A 20,286-nucleotide genomic window follows, 5' to 3' on the forward strand; every position below is an offset into this window, starting at 1 on the left:
TTGAGGATCAAACTCAGTGCCTCACACATGCTTGGCAAGTGCCCTGTCACTAAGCTACAACCCTTAGCCCCCTATTTGTTCCTTTTAATGAATGTTCTCTTACCTAAGTGAAGTAAATGAGAATCAGGGCACTGTTATTTTTAGTTTATCTGATGCATAATAAGATTCAGTGTTGCCATTCAAATCCAAAAATGATACAAAAGTGCCTTATAAAAGTATTAAACTATTTGTTTCTTTTAAAAATTCCCTAAGTGATTCTTATGCAAATTTTTATAATTGAATGCATACAGTTTCTGTACTAAAGATTCACTGTTATAGTTTCTGGCTTTTAGGTCAGTATAAAAACTAGATACTTACATTACATAACAATAGTAGTTATATATCACTTTCAGTGTATTTAGAGAAGATGTGCAAATATTTTTACTCTAAATATATTGGAATTTTTTCAAGGGACGAGGCCTATTCTGAGGGCATCTCTCATGAGGACATGTTTTCTTTTCTTCTCTCCTTAGGGCCCACGAGGTTTGCTGGGACCAAGGGGAACTCCAGGACCTCCAGGGCAGCCTGTATGTACTGCTTGAAAAACATTCTGGATTTCCTAGAGAAAGCATGTTGATAAACTCTTCAAACTTGGGAGGGTGTAAGATCTCTTCTTAATCAATCAAGAGTTAGCTACCTTTTATATTCTGTTTTAAGATATTAAAACATGTTATATACTGTTACATATTATATAATAATATATATTATATAGTATATATATCATATGTATAATAATATATGTTGCCTCTTGGGGTCATTCCCTTCCCTCCTTTTTTCATTTAACTTATCAGTCTTATGGATTTTGTGATAACTCATGAGCACACAATAGAAAATTATGCTAGATTATCTCGAAGGTGGAAATGGATGGAAGATAGTAGGCCCAGCCTCATTTTCACTAATTCTTAAATACCTACTTTTATTTAATTCTAAAAAGAATCTTTGTCACCCTTGGTTAGCATGTGTCATGTTATTATAGTAGCCTTTTGAATTTCTGTTTTAGCATTGAGATTTTTTAAACAACTCTGTGTATATATATATATATATATATATATATATATATATATATATGTTTTTTTTTTCTTTGTTGAAGGGTATTGCAGGTGTAGATGGACCCCCAGGACCAAAAGGGAACATGGTATGTAGCAAATATCAATAAACTCATCTCTGGAATCTGGGCATTAAGGAATTTTGCTGCTAAATTTAAAATAAACATTTATTACACCATTGTGTTAAATATTTTAACTACTACTATCAGTAGTAGTTTCACTATTTTGCAGATGATCTTAAGGGAAAACTGATTTGTGGACTACTTTTCAAGCTGAGGCAAAAAAAAACCCTCCAAAGCATTATCTTGCAAAAATGCCTTATTAAGGACTTTGTATTTTCCTATTACAGGGTCCCCAAGGGGAGCCTGGACCTCCAGGTCAGCAAGGGAATCCAGGACCACAAGTGAGTCTATGCTATTATAGTTCCTTTAAGACAATGGGGTAAAATAGTCTCTTTTCACAAGGAAATAGACACCTTCAAAACTTTCTATGTAAGGCTAAAACTTTAAAATGTGAATACTAGAAAATAATTCTTATTTTTAATTTTTTAAAAAATTTAAACAAACTTGCACAGGCCCTTTTCTTCCAAGAGAAAAATGAGTCATTCAGCATTCGAAGAATGCCAGGATCAATAGCCACACCTGCAGGAGAGTTCTGAATAGGATCACTTTACAGTCTCTTTGCAAAAAGAGTAGCTTGTGTAAAACTCCTCATAATGTTCTCAAACTCTCCAGAGAATGCAGAGAATGTGTGTGTGTCTACACACACACACACACACACACACACACATGAACATATATCTTTATGTAGATACACACTGATTCTCAACTCATTTCATGTGTATTGGAGAGCTAATAATTTGCTATTTTAATAATATGTTCTTGTGATGTGATTCCTGACATGAAATAAATTCTTTTGAAATAGGGTCTTCCTGGTCCACAAGGTCCAATTGGTCCTCCTGGTGAAAAAGTAAGTTACTTTGTTATTCTAGTAATCTCTGATGAACAATTTGTGTTAACAGCCTTAGGCAGCTATAAGGCTGGCCTTTTGTTCCTGATAAGATATCCTTACAGCACAGAACATGAGGAATTAATCTGAAGTTAAATCATGAGAATACAGTGTGGACAGAATTCATTCATCTTTAAACTGTGAATGACAAAATTTTGCCTAGCTACCATTTAGACAGCTTCCAAATGTGACACTCTCAGCTCTATTAATGTCAGAAACCTACTACCATGAATGAATGTTTTCTATTTATGTTGATCCTCTTTTTTTTTTTTTTGCCTCATTACCTGAAAAATGTGATTGGGTTTGTTTGCAACAAAGGGTTTGTAATATGATCTGATTAAGGAAAATTGTGAACCTGTTGCTGCTATTATTTTTCACGTATAACTGGCAAATGATGTCCTTGTTAATAACTCAATGACTGGATCAAAACAAAAATTAGTCTTTAATTAAAGAGATGTCTGATATTCCCATGATCTTCTCTACAAGATTCCCTGAGTACTCTATCCTGTTCACCATAGTTATAGCACAATAGTTAGCTAGATATGAGAATTTTTTATTACTGTTGTGTATTTCTATGAACATACCAATTTAAAAAAATAAAACCTTTGTTGAGGTATTATTTATATACCATAAAATTCACTTGTTTCAGGTGTATAGTAAATGATTTTAAATTAATTTATACAGCGGTGCCACAAGCTAATGTTAGAATATTTACACAACTCTAGAAAGATTCCTTATGTCAATTTGCAATCCATATCCATACCAACAACTAGACAACTACTTTACTTTGTATAGATTTGCTTTTTCTGAAGATTCCATATTAATAAAATATGTATATGAATATGATATATGGATTTAAACATATGGTTAATATAGTATATGACCTGTATGTCTAACTTCTGTGATTTGGTATAATGTTTTTGATGTTTATTCATGTAGTAGCACATATCAGTATTTTGATTCTTTTTATTACCACACAGTATTATATTCCTATGTTCTGCTTTCTTATTCAGTAGTTGTTGATCATATGGGTAGCTTATGCCTTTTAGCTTTTATCCATAAAATGGTATTATGTGGCTCTTTGCGTGCAAGTGTCTGCATAGGCATGTTTTCATTTCTTTTTGGTAGATACCTAGGAGTTCTAGTTACCTGGTAAATTTATGTTTATCATTTTAGGAAGCTTCTAAACTACTTTCCAAAGTAGTTGCACCATTTTTTGGTGTAGTTTCCACTAAAATATGTATGGATAAGAGTTCCTCCACATCCTCGCCAATACTTATATTGTCTCTCTTAGTTTTGGTCATTCTTGTTAGTGTCACATAGTATTTCATTGTGGGTTAATATGTATTCCCTTAATCAATAGTGGTGTTAAGCATATTGTTATGTGCTTATTGGCTGTTTTTCTGTAACTTCTCTGTTAAAATATCTACTCAAATCTCTGGATTATACTGTAATTGATTTACTTACCTTACTGAGTTTTAAAAATTAACATACATCAAATTTAATTGCTCATTTAAGTGCTTTTTTTCTGTAGATTGTTTTCTATATGGTTGCAGTATTAAAGTAGTTTTTTCTGTAGATTTTTTTCAATATGGTTGCAGAATAGGAATGTTATTGCAAAAATGTCCTATGAATTCAAAACTTTAGATTCTGAAGGTGATTTTAAACCTTTACTTTAGATTGACAATTGTAATTCAGGCCACTCTTAAGGTTTATATTACCTCATTGTAATAAACGTTATATTTGTTATAGATTGTACTTGATGCATGCACCTATTAATTTTTTAACCATAACTTTGTCATGTATAACCTGAATTATTAAAAGGAATTTGCTTTTAAGAAACATTACCATATCTGAATTCCCTTTGTTGAGCCAAATACAAAATACAAGATAAGATTTTTTACTGCATTTTTTAGTATTAAGACGAGAGCTATCTTAACTATATGCTGCTACTCTCTCTGTTCTGAACATATCCAACTTGTAAATTTAATGACAATCTTTTTCCATCAAAAGGAGAAAGGAACTGAAGAACATGAGGGAATAATTTTAGTTAAATTGCAGTCATGACATAGTTTTTGTATTGCATGTATATTAAAAAGTTAAACATATTATTTTACTTTATACCATGATCTGGCTTTATCTTTCTTTATGATATACCATGATCTGGCTCAAGAACTTTGTTTCCCAAACCATTAATGAATAGTAATTTTTAATTGTTTCATAAGATAATAGTAATTTACAAATAATTTAATTAATGTGATATTTTTAATATCCAAGAACCATTATATATTTCATCTTAGGTTATTATAGCTTTTATTATATTTGTGACAAAATATCTCAAAGTTTAAGTTACTGAGTTAAAATAGATAAGACAGCTATATTTTTTCTGACATATATACTGAATATTCCCTGTGATTTATGAGTTCAGAATTCATATCACTCATATGTTAATTGCTTTGAGCTCAGTACAAAATAGCATGACACAAATAAATATCCATTAATGGAAGGGATTTTGAAGACATGGATGTGGACTTGGAATCATTCAGATTGCAAGTTTGTCACACATTAACAGATAATAATATTTCATGAGTTTCATTGAGACAAAGAGGATAATGCATATAAATTGCTCAACACAGTGCATAGATGCACTCCATAAATTTTAACTATTTTATTAAAATCTAAACTAGATAACATTTATTTATTTTTATTCCTGCTTCTCCAGGGAAATATCAAGCAGTTTAAAAGCAGACAAAGCACTCTGCTGTCACTGAACTTCCAATGTAAAAAAGATGGATTGATTTCAATTTTATTAAAAAATCATCTTATAGTGCAAGAGTTTTAATATTTCTTGTTTACCTTCAAATATATATCAACAAAAAAGATCCAAGTATTGTTCACCGAGTTGTTGTCATACAAATAACACATCTCCAGATAACAATAATTAATGAACTTGTACTGTGTTTGGTAATTACATTTTGTTCTAAAGACCAGTATCTTGAAAGTAAAAGGTAATTTACGTGATACACAAAATGCTGCCATTAAATATTTAGTTTTTTTGTAATAATTATTATATAATGTTAAATGACTTGACTGGATATGACTTATGGATTGGTGAAGGAGATTGAAAGTTTTAAATCCTTTAAAAGAAAAGCAATTAATTTTAGTTACAAATTATATCTTTTTAATTTGAAAGTTACATTTTTTTTTTTACTTCTTACTGATTTAAGTGATGCTTTTCTGTAGTCAATATGAACACAAGGCTTATTTTAAGCACTGTCTGAGAATGAGAAATCTCTAAACTGTCCAGAATTTAGGCTTGCTGAAGTATCCCTGCCTTTTCAATTGGTTGTAAGTCCTGACTAATGGGTGGACCAAAAAGTCAATAATCTTAGTTCAGTGCCTACTTTTCTCTTCCTTCAGTGGTGATGCTTACCATGTTTCAAACTTAGCAAAGGTCATGTTAAATAAAATTTGAAACCCTCCATGGTTAACATGAATTAGAGTGATCTGTTGAACAAATACTTAATATTTTATTATTTGTTAATTGCAAATTAAGTTATGTACTTTTACATAAAAATAGATTTGTTTTCCTTCATGTCCTATGAATATTTTTCACACATTAACATATTTCTAAAAATTTCTTTATAATTAGTGCACTTCACCATACTCTGAAGTTATAGTTATATGTCACTTAACAACAAGATACAGTTTGAGAAATCAATCATTAGGTCATTGCATTCCTATGTTAACATCATGGCATGTACTCACATGAAACCATATGACATAGGTGAGTCACTTGATGTGGCCTCTTATTGCTGTCAAGATGTGGTGAATAGATGGGTGAGACATCCGCCAATATGGTGCAGCATACTGTTTTAAAGTAAATTTTTTTATAGATAGAAGGATTACACTCTAAAATAATGATAAAAGTATGATATAGTAAATACATAAGCCAGTAATATAATTAATTTATTATCTCAAATTATGTACTGCATGTAATTAAATGTACAACACCTTTATACAACTGTAAGCATTATATTCTTATTTGATGTTACCACAAATATGTGAGTAATGAAATGCACTAGGACCTTAAGATGGCTATGACATCCCTAGGTGAGATTGTTTCTACTCCATTATAATCATTATGGGTCCACCATTGAGTAAGTGGTCCATTATTAAGCAAAATGTTATGGGGCTCATGACTGTGTTTGAATTATCATTTGTTAACATCTTGTCATTGCCCTAAGTCAATGGATTTTTAAGTTGTAATTTCACTTTTATTCTCTAAGCTCCAATTTGTTGAGGCATTTATAAACTAATTTGTTATTTTTAAAAAGGACACATTTAAGATTATTATGTATGGTTACAACTAGCATGTTTTTACATATGGTAAATTTGGTTTTCATTTATACCATTTTTCCACATAAAATGTTAGAAAGTTATGTAAATGTTTATTATTTGTAATTAGAAACCATTGTCTCAAGAATAGTACTATATTGCTATGTACATAGTCAGAGCTTTTCATTATTATTTTTTAAATAAAATATTCCCTTTCACTGTTTGATTAGGGACCACAAGGAAAACCAGGTCTAGCCGGACTTCCTGGTGCTGATGGGCCACCTGTAAGTATTATTTACCTGGTCATTACATTTTCTATATATTATCTTCAAAAGTAGATTTTACATGTGTTTCAGAAATGATTATATGTAGTCCATAATAAAAGTAAATTGAGCCAGTAATTAAACATTGATCTTTTCAAAACACCATTTTATCATGTCACTTCTGAATTGCAAAATCTTTAATGAGCTCACAGTGGCCTCGAGATAAACTCATATTGGCGCTGTAGACCAGAACCTTCCAGAATCCACCAACTTTTCTACTTCCTTAAGAAGCATTAGCTCCAGAAAGATAGATCCACTCATGTTTTTCCTTGACATTCTTTAAATTTTCTGTGATGTACCTTTCCTTGTGCTCACTTCTTTTTCTGCAAAGCACTTACTCATCCACTCTTTCTTTTTAACTTTTGTCCAAAAATTAACACGAAACTCTAAAACATTTCATAATTTTCCTCAGATAATATCCTCAGACCTTTGGGATTTATTCCTTCTCTGGAAATGTATCAATATTTATTATTTCTCCAAACATAGTAATAAATAATGTAAACATGCAATATCTACCTTGTTACTTTAAAAATGTATTATTTATGCATTTCTTACTCTACAGGCTACTTACTGTGATTTGTAAATGTCAGGATATATGATTTTGTCTTGCTTCTACTTCTCATTAAGTATGATTGTCATGTAGCTGTAGATTTTTTACTTACTGAATCTGAATAACTTGATTATTAATAGTGTTAATGTTCATTATTTTGCTCTATTTTCAGATTTTCTATTTACATGCTTTTCTTTGCTTATGAATACCATAACTTGACTGATATGCAAAATATAAGGCAGATTAAAATATCTGTAAGACTCTAATTAAGATTGGTTTTAAATTGTTAATGAGCAATATATTGTTATACATGCTTTTTCAAATCTTTCTTAAAAGCATTCCATATTTCATGAAATACATATAAGCTAATGATTCTTTCTAAATGCTACCACTTCCTATGTTATTTAAAAATACAAATACTGACACAAAAAAGCTCAACATTTTCTAAAAAATAGAATATCAACTCAATAGTTGAACAAAAAGGAGGAATTTCATAGTATTATCAACTGTCACTAATATTGTACCTTGTTGGTATGTATCTTTTCTATATATAGGGTCACCCTGGAAAAGAAGGCCAGTCTGGAGAAAAGGGTGCTTTGGTAGGTTATTAAGTATACTTTTAAGTGTCCTATCAACTTATGTTCAAGAAAAAAAGAAATACCTTGATTTGTTCAACTCTATAGTATATATTTTTTTTCTGAGCTCACAAAGGGACAGGAGAATATTAGAAACTATCAAAAGTATTTAATCTCTGTCTATGAATATACTTTTAATTTCTGAAAACAATTTCCTAACATTTTAATATAAATCAAATCTCTATAATTATTTTTGATATAATAAACAGGCATGGCTTGGATGGATAACTTTTAATTTTTTATGTTTATAAAATGGACTGTATTATTTCTTTTTAAAAATATATTTCCATAATTAGGAATAGATACATGTTTGCATATATAGTATGAATGCAATGAATTATCATACTAATAATTAAATTGAACAAAAATCACTGAATATCATTAAACTGTATATGTAACTCCAATTTTATATTTATTTTTGGTAACTTTTAACCAAGAGGATATTAAATTTTAAGTGTAATGATTATCAAAATATCTAAATGAAAGCTTTTTCAATAAGCTAAGTAAGTGTGCTTAGTACTGTTCAGATTATAGCAGCAGGGATAGGATCATTTTTCTTTAGAGTTGCTAGTTTTGAATTGTTGTTAAAATGGCATTAAAATTTTCAGCATTACTGCAAAACGGCAAATTATAGATTATATATTGTTTCCTTTACATGTACTAGACAAGCAAAGCCAACTAAGGGAAATACATAATTTTGATCACATTATTCATCATGGGAATGTTACAATTTTATACAAAATGTTATTAGAAATGATTGATTTTGTTGGTAAATTTATAATTGTCTACAGTAGACAGTGAGCACAATGAACTTTTTCAGGTTAAAAATTTTTTATTATCTAATTCTTTACATTATTTTGTGTACATATATTGGACAATTCTGGTATTGGTCTGTTTTGTGTTGCTGTAGGAAATACTTGAGGGTGGGTAAAATATTTAAAAAAATATATTGTTTAGCTCACAGTTTGAGGGATCAAGATCCATTGATCCCATAAATTTGGTCTCTGGTGAGGGCCTCTTGGCTGCTTCCTAAAAAAATAGATGACATCATGGTGAGACTGCTTATGAGATGGAGAAATTAAATGTTGATAAATAAAGCAAGAGAGATTCAAGGGCCAGGCTTTCTATTTTATAGCCACCTGCTCTCACAGAAACCAGCATAGTCTGTGAGAATTACATCAATTTTTCCAATAGCAGAACTACATTAATAACTCCCAAGAAACTAACCACCTCTCACTAGATTCTTCTTCTTAAAGGTTCTATTCCTCTCAACATTACCACTCAGGAGACCTAGTTTCTAGCACATGAACCTTTGGGGAAAACTCAAACCTTATCCAAATCACAAGAGGTGTATGATTTTTAGCATGAATATGCAATATAGTGAGTTTAAGTGGGTAGTGCTAATCACATGGCTTGTTTTACACATTTAACTCTAGAAAAAAAATGATAACCTATCCAAGAAATCTTTACCAAATATCAATAGTAGAAGAATACCATATTTTTGTAGGTTATTTGGTAAAATTATAGTATGTGAATTTGCATAGCATTGTCAAAGTATCATACATTTAAATTGGAATGAATCTTTTTTTTAGGGTCCCCCTGGTCCGCAAGGTCCTATTGGCTACCCTGGTCCCAGAGGAGTAAAGGTAAATGTTAAGTTGGTTTCACATTATTTCATTACAATGTAAAACATGTTATTAATTTAATATTTCTAATTTATTCTGTAGGGAGCAGATGGCGTCAGAGGTCTCAAGGGATCTAAAGGTGAAAAGGTAAAATTTAATTGTTAAGTGATTTTAATTTTTGTGTATATAGTATATAAAATTTATGTTTCTTCAACATGTGTTTCATGTGTTTCAAATATACTGAGCAATTTTTTACATATTAGACAATGTAAGTCTAATTTTGCATACCATATCCTGGACTCTTAAACAAAACAAAACTTGTAGCCTAAGGAGAGTGTGCTTAGTACTGTTCAGATTATCCCTTTTTTTCTTACATGTATTTAACTTTGTAAATCAGAGTTTGCCACAGGGTTTGGGCAATATCCAGTTGTATGCATGACAGTTGCTTATTCCTTTTTATTCTACTAATAATCCCCAAATTCATAAACTAAAATATATTATAAAACAACTGGGAGAAGGGGAGGCTTCCCATGTGATGCCACTACACACAAAGAAAAGTGTTAGCAAGGGGGAAATTAAATTAAAACCAGAGAGAGGTAGATGAGAGGATGTATGTTAGACTGTATGTGAATATGGCATCTCTAATATGGCATATAGACCAGTTTGGGGTTTTTTCAAGTAAATGTTTAATATGAATGTAGAGTCCCAAGTCAAAGATTATTTTGAAATGTAAAGGAAATGGCATTAACTAGAATCAATATTGGATTAATTCTTACTACTAAATTACATAAAAAATTAAAAACAACACGGAGTCTTGCAGTATAATATCTTAATATAACATTTAATACGGATTCCAAGGGCAATCATTTATTTTTAAAGTCAAAATACTATGAAAAGACCCATAGGTAGCAGCAGGAGCAACAGATAGCAAGGAGAGATCTATTTCTCATACACATTAAAATCCATTTTTTTCTAGAAAAAACAAACTACTGAGATGTAATAAAGGGTACCACTACATTGTCAGTATTGTTCTATGACAAATGTGCAGTTTGAATGAGCTCTATGACTTGGATGGTGATGCCAGGTCATCTTGATCAGCACTGATGGTCTGTGCAATGTCTTGCTAAGCTGGTGGTAGAAAGAGTGATGGTTCAGACAGGGTTAACTTGCAATTATTTGGAGGATGTCCATTTTAAAAAGTGTTGTCTCCACTTGGGACTTTGTGACCTTGCTGGAAAGAGGGATAATTGCAAAGTACCAAGGTAAATAAAACTATAGATAACAAGAAACATGGGAGGAAAAATCCACAAAGGAGACATATTGCTTGTATGTAGGAAATATCTTGAGATTTTTGGTTGTTTTGAGTAACATATCATTTCAGAAGAAATAAATGTATATAGAGGAAAGTAATTAAAATTGTAAGTTTAGAGTCAAAAGTGATGGATTCTGATTCAGTTTCCATACTAAATAGATGGGTAAACTGAAAGATTACTCTAACTGAGCCTCATTTTAAATCTCTAAAATAAGATTGTCCTAAAAAAATCTAAAATGTAAATCTTAATGGAATTTTTAATTAAATTTAAAAATTTGTTTTAATTAGTTATAGATGACTGCATTTATATACTTTGCTATATCACATAGATGGGATATAATTTCTCATTGTTCTGAGTGTACATGTTGTAGAATCACATTGGTTATGCAGTCACATATATACATAAATCAATAATGTCTGTTTCATTCAACTATCCTTCCTATCCCCATATCACCTCCTCTCTCCTTCCTTCACTTTTCTCTACCTTTTCTAAGGTAAATCTGTTCTTCTCTTCCCCATTCCTATAGTGAATTAGCTTCTGCATATTAGAGAAAACATAAGGCCTTTGTTTTTTGGGGATTGGTTTATTTTGCTTAGCATGATATTCTCCAACTGCATCCATTTACTGACAAATGCCATAATTTCATTTTTCTTTAAAGCTGAGCAATATTCCATTGAATATATACATACCACATTTTCTTTATCTATTCATCTATTGAAGCACATCTACATTGGTTCCATAATTTAGCTATTGTGAATTGAACTGCTAAAACATGGACATGACTGCATCACTGTAGTATGCTGATTTTAAGGGCTTTGGGTATAGACCGAGGAGAAGGATAGTTGGGTCAAATGGTGGTTCCATTCCAAGTTTTCTGAGAAATCTTCATACTGCTTTCCATAGTGGTTGTACCAATATGTAGTCCCAACAGCAATGTATGAATGTACCTTTTCCCCCACATCCTCACCAACATTTATTGTTGCCTGTATTCTTGATGATCACCATTCTGACTGGAGTAAGATGAAATCTTAGTTTAGTTTTGATTTGCATTCATCTAATTGCTAGAGATGTTGAACATGTTTTCATATATTTGTTAATTGATTGTGTATCTTTATTCTGTGAAGTGTCTGTTCAGCTCCTTGGCCCATTTATTGATTGGGTTATTTGGGTTTTTTGGTGTTAAGTTTTTTTGAGTTCTTTATATATCCCAGAGATTAATGCTTTGTTGGAGGCACATATGGTAAAGATATTCTCCCGAAGTGTAGGCTCTCTCCTCATATTATTGATTGTTTGTTTTACTGAGAAGAAGCTTTTTAATTTAAATCTATCCTATTTATTGATTCTTAACTTTACTTCTTGTGCTTTAGGGGTCTTGTTAGGGAAGTCAGATCCTAGGCTGGCATGGGGAAGATTTGGGCCTACTTTTTCTTCTATTAGGCTCAGGGTCTCTATTCTACTTTGATCCACTTTGAGTTGATATTTGTGCAGGGTGAGAGACAGAGGTTTAATTTCATTTTGCTCCATATGGATTTCCAGTTTTGGCAGCACCATTTGTTGAATAAGCTAGGAGGACTGATCTGGACCTGGTCATCCCATGAGATATCAGAAACAGTGCCATTTCCTTTACATTTCAAATAATCTTTGACAGATTTGGGACTCTACATCACAAAGTGAGAAACTTTCAATACTGATGGAGACAGTTTAACTTTACATTGAGATTTATTTTATTTGATTTGATTTTTCTACTTGCTGACATCTCTACCATATTTGGAACAGGGTGTTGTCAATGCATCAGTGTGTGGAGGATGATGATATATGGATGGTGTTTTGCATTTTTGTTGTATTCTTATATCTTTAATTTTTTCTCTTTGTTTTTATTCTTCCTATCACTTGTCTGTTTTCTTTCCAACTTTTCTCCAATCAACAGCAAATTTGTCGGCTCTTCTTTCACTCTTCCTGTAAGTTTTTGCTGCTAGCTTCTCTCTTCTTCCCTCACAAACATCAAGTTCTACCCTACTTCCATTCTCTCATCCACCATTTGAAATTGTAAACCATTTTAGAAATTTTTATGTTTGTACTATAGATAGTTATTGAACTCATCATTTTGGTTTAATATGAGAAAGCAATAGATGCCTGAGTGGGAGCTATTAAGTTTAAGGTTGTATAATGTTTTAATTGGTCTCACCATTAAAAGCGAGGTGTTAGAAACCTTCAGGGACACTATAGGTTACAGGATAGAATTTGTGCTGCCCTAGATCCATACTCTAAATGGGAAAACACATGAACAACATGAGAAAACAATAGAAAAAAATTTAATGGTTCTGCAATCTGTATATGGGGTAAAAATGGGAGTTCATAACCCACTTGAATCAAAGTGTGAAATATGATATGTCAAGAACTATGTAATGTTTTGAACAACCAACAATAAAAAATTTTAAAAAAGAAACTAATAAAAAAAGAATCTTTTTATTTTCAAACTCTATGAGAAATCATTAAGTCCTGATAAATTTTTAAGATACATTATTTATTTTTTTCTCTGTATATGTAAAACAATCCACCATATGTCCCATTAGACATAAAGAATAAATTAGACAATTATACCATTAGATATTTTTTCTTTACTATATGATATGAATTATTATCAAAAGCTTAAATAGCAAGTATATACCTTAACTAGCATAGCATTAAAATTCTGTTGTTGTTGTTGTTGTTGTTTTTTGCTTTTTTTTTGTCTTGGACATTTTCCTTAAAACTTCTAGTAACACAGCCCAATAGACCAAGTGGTATTGGTGAATTCTTATGGTACTCATCTTCCAAAACCATACATTTTTTTTTGAAGATTACTTCAGATCTGACAATTTTAGGACTGGAAATATCAGTAATGTGTTATGCCATTTGTTTAAAAATTTGCCTAATGAATTTGAGTCATATATTTCTTTTCCTTAATTATGCATACTGACAGCAAAGTTTGATTGAAGTTGAATCCCATTCACTGGGTTCTAGCTCTAAGTAAACAAACAAACAAACAAACAAGTCTGCCTGAAACAATCCTAGTGTCAGTTACTGATTCTTGGACGTAGAGTTCAATATTTCTTAAACTAAACTTGGCAGGTGTTCTTTCCTCTGATGCAACTTCTCTCCAGGGAGAAGGTAGTGAAGACAACAGCTAATGGAAGTTAAGTGGTCATTTTCAACTCTTACACTTCAGCCATTGCTCCAGTTGCATTCAGTATAAACATAATTCTGCTCCTTACAAGGTCACTTCACCACAAAATGTGAAAACCTTATACTTTTCTCCTGAGGAAAACTTCTATTCCTGTCAGAGTTAGACAAGATAGTGGTTTGGATCGCTTTTTCTGGTTTTTGGTCTCATGCTCAAATTGCGTGCTATTTGGTATTTTCTAAACATTCCCATACCTTGCCAAATTCCCATTGGGGCATGGATAATTTCCAAATGTTCCTTTGGTAAATCCTTACAGAGTATCATGGTTTCAAAAGTCAAAATATATTAGATACCAGAAACTCAGTGGTTATTTAGATATGATTCCTACCTCTAGTATTTAATGGAAAAGTGATTTGTGATCTACTCAAAACAGGAAGTCATGTTGTTGCAATAAGAAATGTAGCTGGGACACACTGAATGGACAGGTTAATTTCAGGAGGAAATGTTTGAGGTCAGGGAATACTTCATGACAGAATCATGAGCTGCGTTGTGAAGAGAGTAAAATATTGCCAGATGTACAGAGAAAGGAAAGGTTTTGCAGGTGTGTTATCAATGAAAATAAAATAATTTAGTTTTTCTAGAATGTAATCCAAAGATTTGGGTGGAAATAGAGGGGAGATTCAAGACAAAAGTCTGAATAAGTGGACAAGAACTAGATCAAGGTGTGGAAGAGGGCAGCTTATATTCATCATTACTCATTTGAAAACATTGAGGAATATAAAAATGAAAAATAATATGATCAATTCTGTGTTTCAGAGAGGTTATTTTGCCAGTAGGATATGGAGATATATGTGTTTGTCCTTCCTAACTTTGTTCTCATAACCATGCTAACGAGTCCTTTCCTCCAACTCTAAAACCTATATCCATTTTTACTATCAAATAAAATGCCAAACTACGTAGCATACCTTCTGTCCTTCACATCTTACCTCAAAAACACCAGCACCACCAGAATACCACCACCACCACCACCATCACCATCATCATCATCATCATCTTCAACATCATCTTTTCTTTTTCTCTTTCCCATTCTACTTCATTTATACCAAAATAGCTACAAATGTTCTCCCTTCTGTGTTTTGGTTAAAATAAAAACTTCAAAATATCCCACAGTGCTTTTCAACATAGGAATTGCGCTCTTAATGTTGTTGAATACATGAATAATCATCTTCAAGAAAATTATTTTTTATTGAAATTAAAAGATAGTAAAGTTTCATGAAGCTTCCAGATTTGAGTAGGAACAGCAGGAAATAGTCCCATAGCCCCAATGTCTCCATGGCTACAGGATGCCCAGTTTTCAGCACCTTTGCTCTGTGCATACGGTACCACAATAAGTAATCTGTATACACAAATGATATACTTTCTCCTTCCTATTTTCACCTGAAGAGAGTATAATATAGAGAACAAATTAAGTTAGAAGGCATCCAACCAAATCATAGGATATTAAATGCACAATGTAAAATTCTTTGATAAAAATTAGCAAATTAAGGGTAAAACTTTTTATTTGATAGGATAAGACTTTGTAAACCATGTTAAATGATAATTACTTCCTTTATGTAAATAGCATAAGATATATTTTATTACAGAATTACTTCTGTCATGAGCTACAGAAGACATAATGGACACATTTATGAAAAATTCCTTAATTCATAGCCAATATTTGAAGAAAGATTGGAAGATTCTGGGATTAAGGGAATAGGAACAGAGATGGAGTAGGGAAGAAGGAGATTTCACATTTAGAATTCATAATTCCCAGGATAATTTCACCTAATAATTAGCACTCATTTAAGATAACCATATTTTAGATTCTTATACTCGTCAGACTAAACTTTTGTTTATTCCATGTATTTCTTAGGGTGAAGACGGCTTTCCAGGATTCAAAGGTGACATGGGTCTTAAAGGTGACAGAGTGAGTAAAAAGAAAATTTATACTAATACATAAAATTACATATTATACATGCATTCTAATCTTGAAAAATAACAAGTGCAGAATAAGTAAAATGTTTCTATTAAGATTTTTCTCACTTGGGTTTTTCCTTAAATATCACGCATTTTATGTTTCTTGGAGATAGAATAGTACCATTTGTTTTCTAGACATTATCTTAAATTTTCATTTCGCCTATAAAAACACACAGGTGCACACTTTTCCATACACAAAGTTATCTACTAACTATATGTCCCAATAAACTCATCATATGTTGAAAATATTATGAATTGAAAATACATTTCAAATGTCTGACCTACTTAGCAGTAGGTCAAACATCTCTGATCAGCTTAGCAGCACAATATAATGTGGAGTATCAGTTGTTATCTTGCTGGTCATATATTTGACTGAGAGCTGAGCCTCTCTACAGTAGCCAAACAACTTGAGAGAATATCAAACCATACATGACAGCCTGGGAATAGATGGAAATCCAAAATATGAAGTATGGTTTCTATTGAATGTACTTTGCTTTTTCCCCATGGTAAAGTAAAAGAATTGTGTTTTGAACCATTATAAGTTGGGGGCTATCTGTATAATATATACTTTGTGTATATGTATATACAATCCCTGACTTAAAATTTTTGACTTTGTGATTTTTTGAATTTATAATATTGCAAACATACAGTCTATTTTTCACTCTCAATATAGTATTCAGTAAATTGCATGAGATACTCAACACTGTATTATGAAACAGACTTTGTTAGATGATTCAGTCAACTGTAGACTACTGTAAAGTTTCTGAACACTTTTAAGGTAGGCTAGGATTAGCTGTGAATTTTCATAGCTTAGGTGTATTAAATGCTTCTTGACAGGATATTTTCAACTCACAATGGATTTATTGAGATAACAGACCCAGCTTATTGAGATATAACAGACATATAGACACAATTTTAGAATACAATTATCAAATTACTTTAAGTAATCTGACAGGCTTGTTCCAAATTTAATTCTTCCGTGGTAAACTGTGCTGCCTAGAAACTACTTGTCTGCAACTTTCATAAATTTTCAGTAGTTTTGAATTTCAGGTTCTAAGAATAAAATTTTTCTCTGAACATAAGCTCTAAAACGCAACAACAACAAAAATAATATCATTCACCTAAAGCAAATTAGATGCTTTATTGGGAATTTTTTTAATAACTTATATGATAATGTACCTAATACCTCTGAGTGGAAAAACATACCCTAGAAGACTTTGGTTTCCTTCAAATTCACATAAAAACCTTTGTTCGGGATGGGAAACATTAACTTTGTATCCCAGTTCCTAATTCTTTAAAAATAAAAATGAAGTCTAGAAAGAAGATAGTTTTTCTGGGTTTCAAATGATGATTTCCAAAATAGCTTTCTTATTTATTCTTTTTTCTCTCTCTCAATCTCTCCCTGCCTGTGTCTCTTTCTTTGTCTCTGTCATATCTAACTCCACCACCATCTCTGTCATTCTCTATCACAGATGTCTCAAAAGCAAGTTAACATCATATATGGTAGCATCTAGCTTCTGCAGATTTTCAGTATGTGAAGTTATATTTAGTTGTTTATTTAGAAATGGAGCAAATAATGAAGTCTAACCCTTGCAAGCTTCCTTGTCAAATATAAAACATGAATAAACAAACCAAAAATTAAAGAATCTGATTTTCTGATAGGTTAGCATCTCTGCCTGTTAGGTTCCACATGTTTTAAGTTACAAAATGTTATTTCTCTATATTTCAGGGAGAAGTTGGCCAAATAGGCCCAAGAGGAGAAGATGGTCCTGAAGGCCCCAAAGGTCGTGCAGGTCCCACTGGAGACCCAGGTCCTTCTGGTCAAGCAGGAGAAAAGGTTGGTGAAACTCTAAATGCACAGGTCCCCTGTGGAAGATGCTTCATTGACATTTTAAATACTTTTCATCACTGATGTCAGGAAGCTAAAGGAATCTATTACATTTCAAGTTGATCCATATACTACCCAGATTATAATCATGAGAAGAACACATTTATAATTTTTCACTTATGCGTATTTTTTTGGTCCCTCTGCTTTCCTTAGCCATATAGGATCAACTCTTCCACATTCGATGCTGAGAAATTGAGAATGAGTAAAGGATGAAAGAGTTAATAAAAGGTGTTCTCTGATTATTGTTTTGGATCAAGTAGAATCATTTTTGTCTCTCAAACCAAAATATACAGTGTTTTTAACCATGTATTTTCATAGAATAAATATTTTTAAAAATATTTATTTTCAAAAAAATTTAATTTAAAGATGACACAAGTTATCACTTGTAGTTTGAAGTATTCTTGGAAAATACTAATATTCATTGTTTTGAGAAACAGTGATGGGGCTATATGTGTATGCCACAAATATTTACAATCACTGCATTTACATTTAAATGTAACACGAAGCAACATTAAAATTATATCTCAGGACCATTTAGTGAATAATTAACTTTTCAAAATATTCCATGAAATTAAATTGAAAAGGAAAAAAATAGCTAGAAATATCTATGATAAGTATTATCCCATTATGTGCACTAAAGCAAAATATAATTAGATTCTTATGGTGAAATTAAAATGATTTCTCTGGTTTTATGCATACATATGTCTATATTTTCTATAATAAGCATGCTGTTTTTCTATAAGATAAAGAAGTTCCATGCTATTTGCGAAAACGCTAGTATTTTCACCTCCAAACCATCCTGTCCAGAAGTAAAATAGGTTACATAGGTATTATGTGGGGATTGTGGCTATTTAAATAAAAAAAAACATTGCCATGTCATTGGCAATCATCTGATATGACAATTCTACTGTTTGGCATTTTGAAAAATTTGCCATGTCTGAATTGATGAACAGTATTGTGTTTGGGCAGTGTAAAGAAAAGATAAGGGAAAGACGAAGCCTCACTGCACTGTTACGCCTTTCTATTTAAGTGCTGAGTTGCCCACAGTTTAAGGATTAACCTGAGACTTTGATCTCTCCTCCACCGGACTCTGTCTTGTGTGTCTGAGGCAACAGCAGTTTCTGCTACCTCAAAATCCTTCATTTTTAACATTTCCTTATGTCTATATGCATTTACTGAAGTTGTCTATCACCATATTGAAAAAAGAAACACATACTGTCTGCATTTATTTTTAAATAATTTTAAAATGAGTAAGAGTATACATTCTAATGTAGTAATTAGCGTAGAACATAGATAGTTTTGTGATCATAATTAGAGAATTTCATTAACCTTGAAATCAATGGAGTAAAACAAGCTATGAAACATAATGTATCCAAGGGGACATCATTATAAGTATGCTTCTTAGGGCTTGTTTGCATATTTTCCATCTGAAGACTGCTTATCTATGCAATGTTAATCATAACTCCATCAACTCTTTAGTTCAATCTATAATAATGAGGTCATCAACTATGTTCTTAATTTCTTGCCTTGCTTTATCCAGTAAAATGTTAATTTTGTTCATGAAGTTCTTCTCATCTTTTAATATTGCATGTACAATGCAATAAAAATGGTTTATTTCCATTTTTATTTTTTTAAGTGTACACTGGAAATGATACTTCAAGCTTGCTAATGTTTAAGACATCAGTGTATAATATTTTATACATTATGTATGCCTTTATAAGCATCTTATTACAGAAAATGATATACAGTAAAATTTTACATTTTATTCATTTATTTATCCCTCTACTTATATTTTCTTACTAATGATTTATTTATTAAGTAATTTTAGGGGCTAACATTTTAGAATGACTTTTGAAGCCTCTTATTATTGGTTTCAATTGTTATAATTCTTTATAGTTTATACTTTATTTTAGCAATTACAGGTTGACCATAACTGCCTTGTACTAGTACGAAATAGTTATTCGTGGGTGCCCACTGAGAAGAAGTAACACTCCACAACATTCATCATTATTAGTTATCACCCTCAATGTGTAACAAGTTTATTAACCAGCTTTATCCAATATTTGAATAAATTTAAAAATTGCTCAAAATTTAATTCACAATATTTTTAATACAGTTATTCATAGTTTACTTACTGAGAAAAAGTTAAATAACTCATCACTTGCTTTATATTTAGACTGCGAAAAAAGAAATAATTTACTGAAAAGATTTGCTTCTGTTAGAGCAATAAGATCTGAATGTACTTCCAACTCCATGAACTATCTTGAATGAGTATTTAATGTTGAAAAAGCTTATTTTTTTTTTTTGTTATGCCTTGGAGTTTACAAAATGGAAAAGCTTTC

General features: G+C 31.4%; 1 protein-coding gene across 4 annotated transcripts in view; it reads left to right on the forward strand.

The window, feature by feature from the left end:
• Col11a1 (collagen type XI alpha 1 chain) overlaps positions 1-20,286 on the forward strand; it is a 209,247-nt gene that overhangs the window by 94,460 nt on the left and 94,501 nt on the right. For all 4 annotated transcript variants that reach the window (XM_058582061.1, XM_046452674.2, XM_058582064.1 and 1 more), the window contains 10 exons: positions 513-566; positions 1,130-1,174; positions 1,435-1,488; positions 2,010-2,054; positions 6,662-6,715; positions 7,859-7,903; positions 9,532-9,585; positions 9,667-9,711; positions 15,953-16,006; positions 17,786-17,893. In XM_058582061.1, the coding sequence (XP_058438044.1) occupies positions 513-566; positions 1,130-1,174; positions 1,435-1,488; positions 2,010-2,054; positions 6,662-6,715; positions 7,859-7,903; positions 9,532-9,585; positions 9,667-9,711; positions 15,953-16,006; positions 17,786-17,893 (558 nt within the window). The remainder of the gene's footprint in view (positions 1-512; positions 567-1,129; positions 1,175-1,434; positions 1,489-2,009; positions 2,055-6,661; positions 6,716-7,858; positions 7,904-9,531; positions 9,586-9,666; positions 9,712-15,952; positions 16,007-17,785; positions 17,894-20,286) is intronic.

Source organism: Marmota monax, unplaced genomic scaffold (assembly GCF_021218885.2).
Source record: "Marmota monax isolate L192 unplaced genomic scaffold, Marmota_monax_Labrador192_F-V1.1 WCK01_AAM20220418_F8-fsc00308, whole genome shotgun sequence".
NCBI classification, from domain to species: domain Eukaryota; kingdom Metazoa; phylum Chordata; class Mammalia; order Rodentia; family Sciuridae; genus Marmota; species Marmota monax.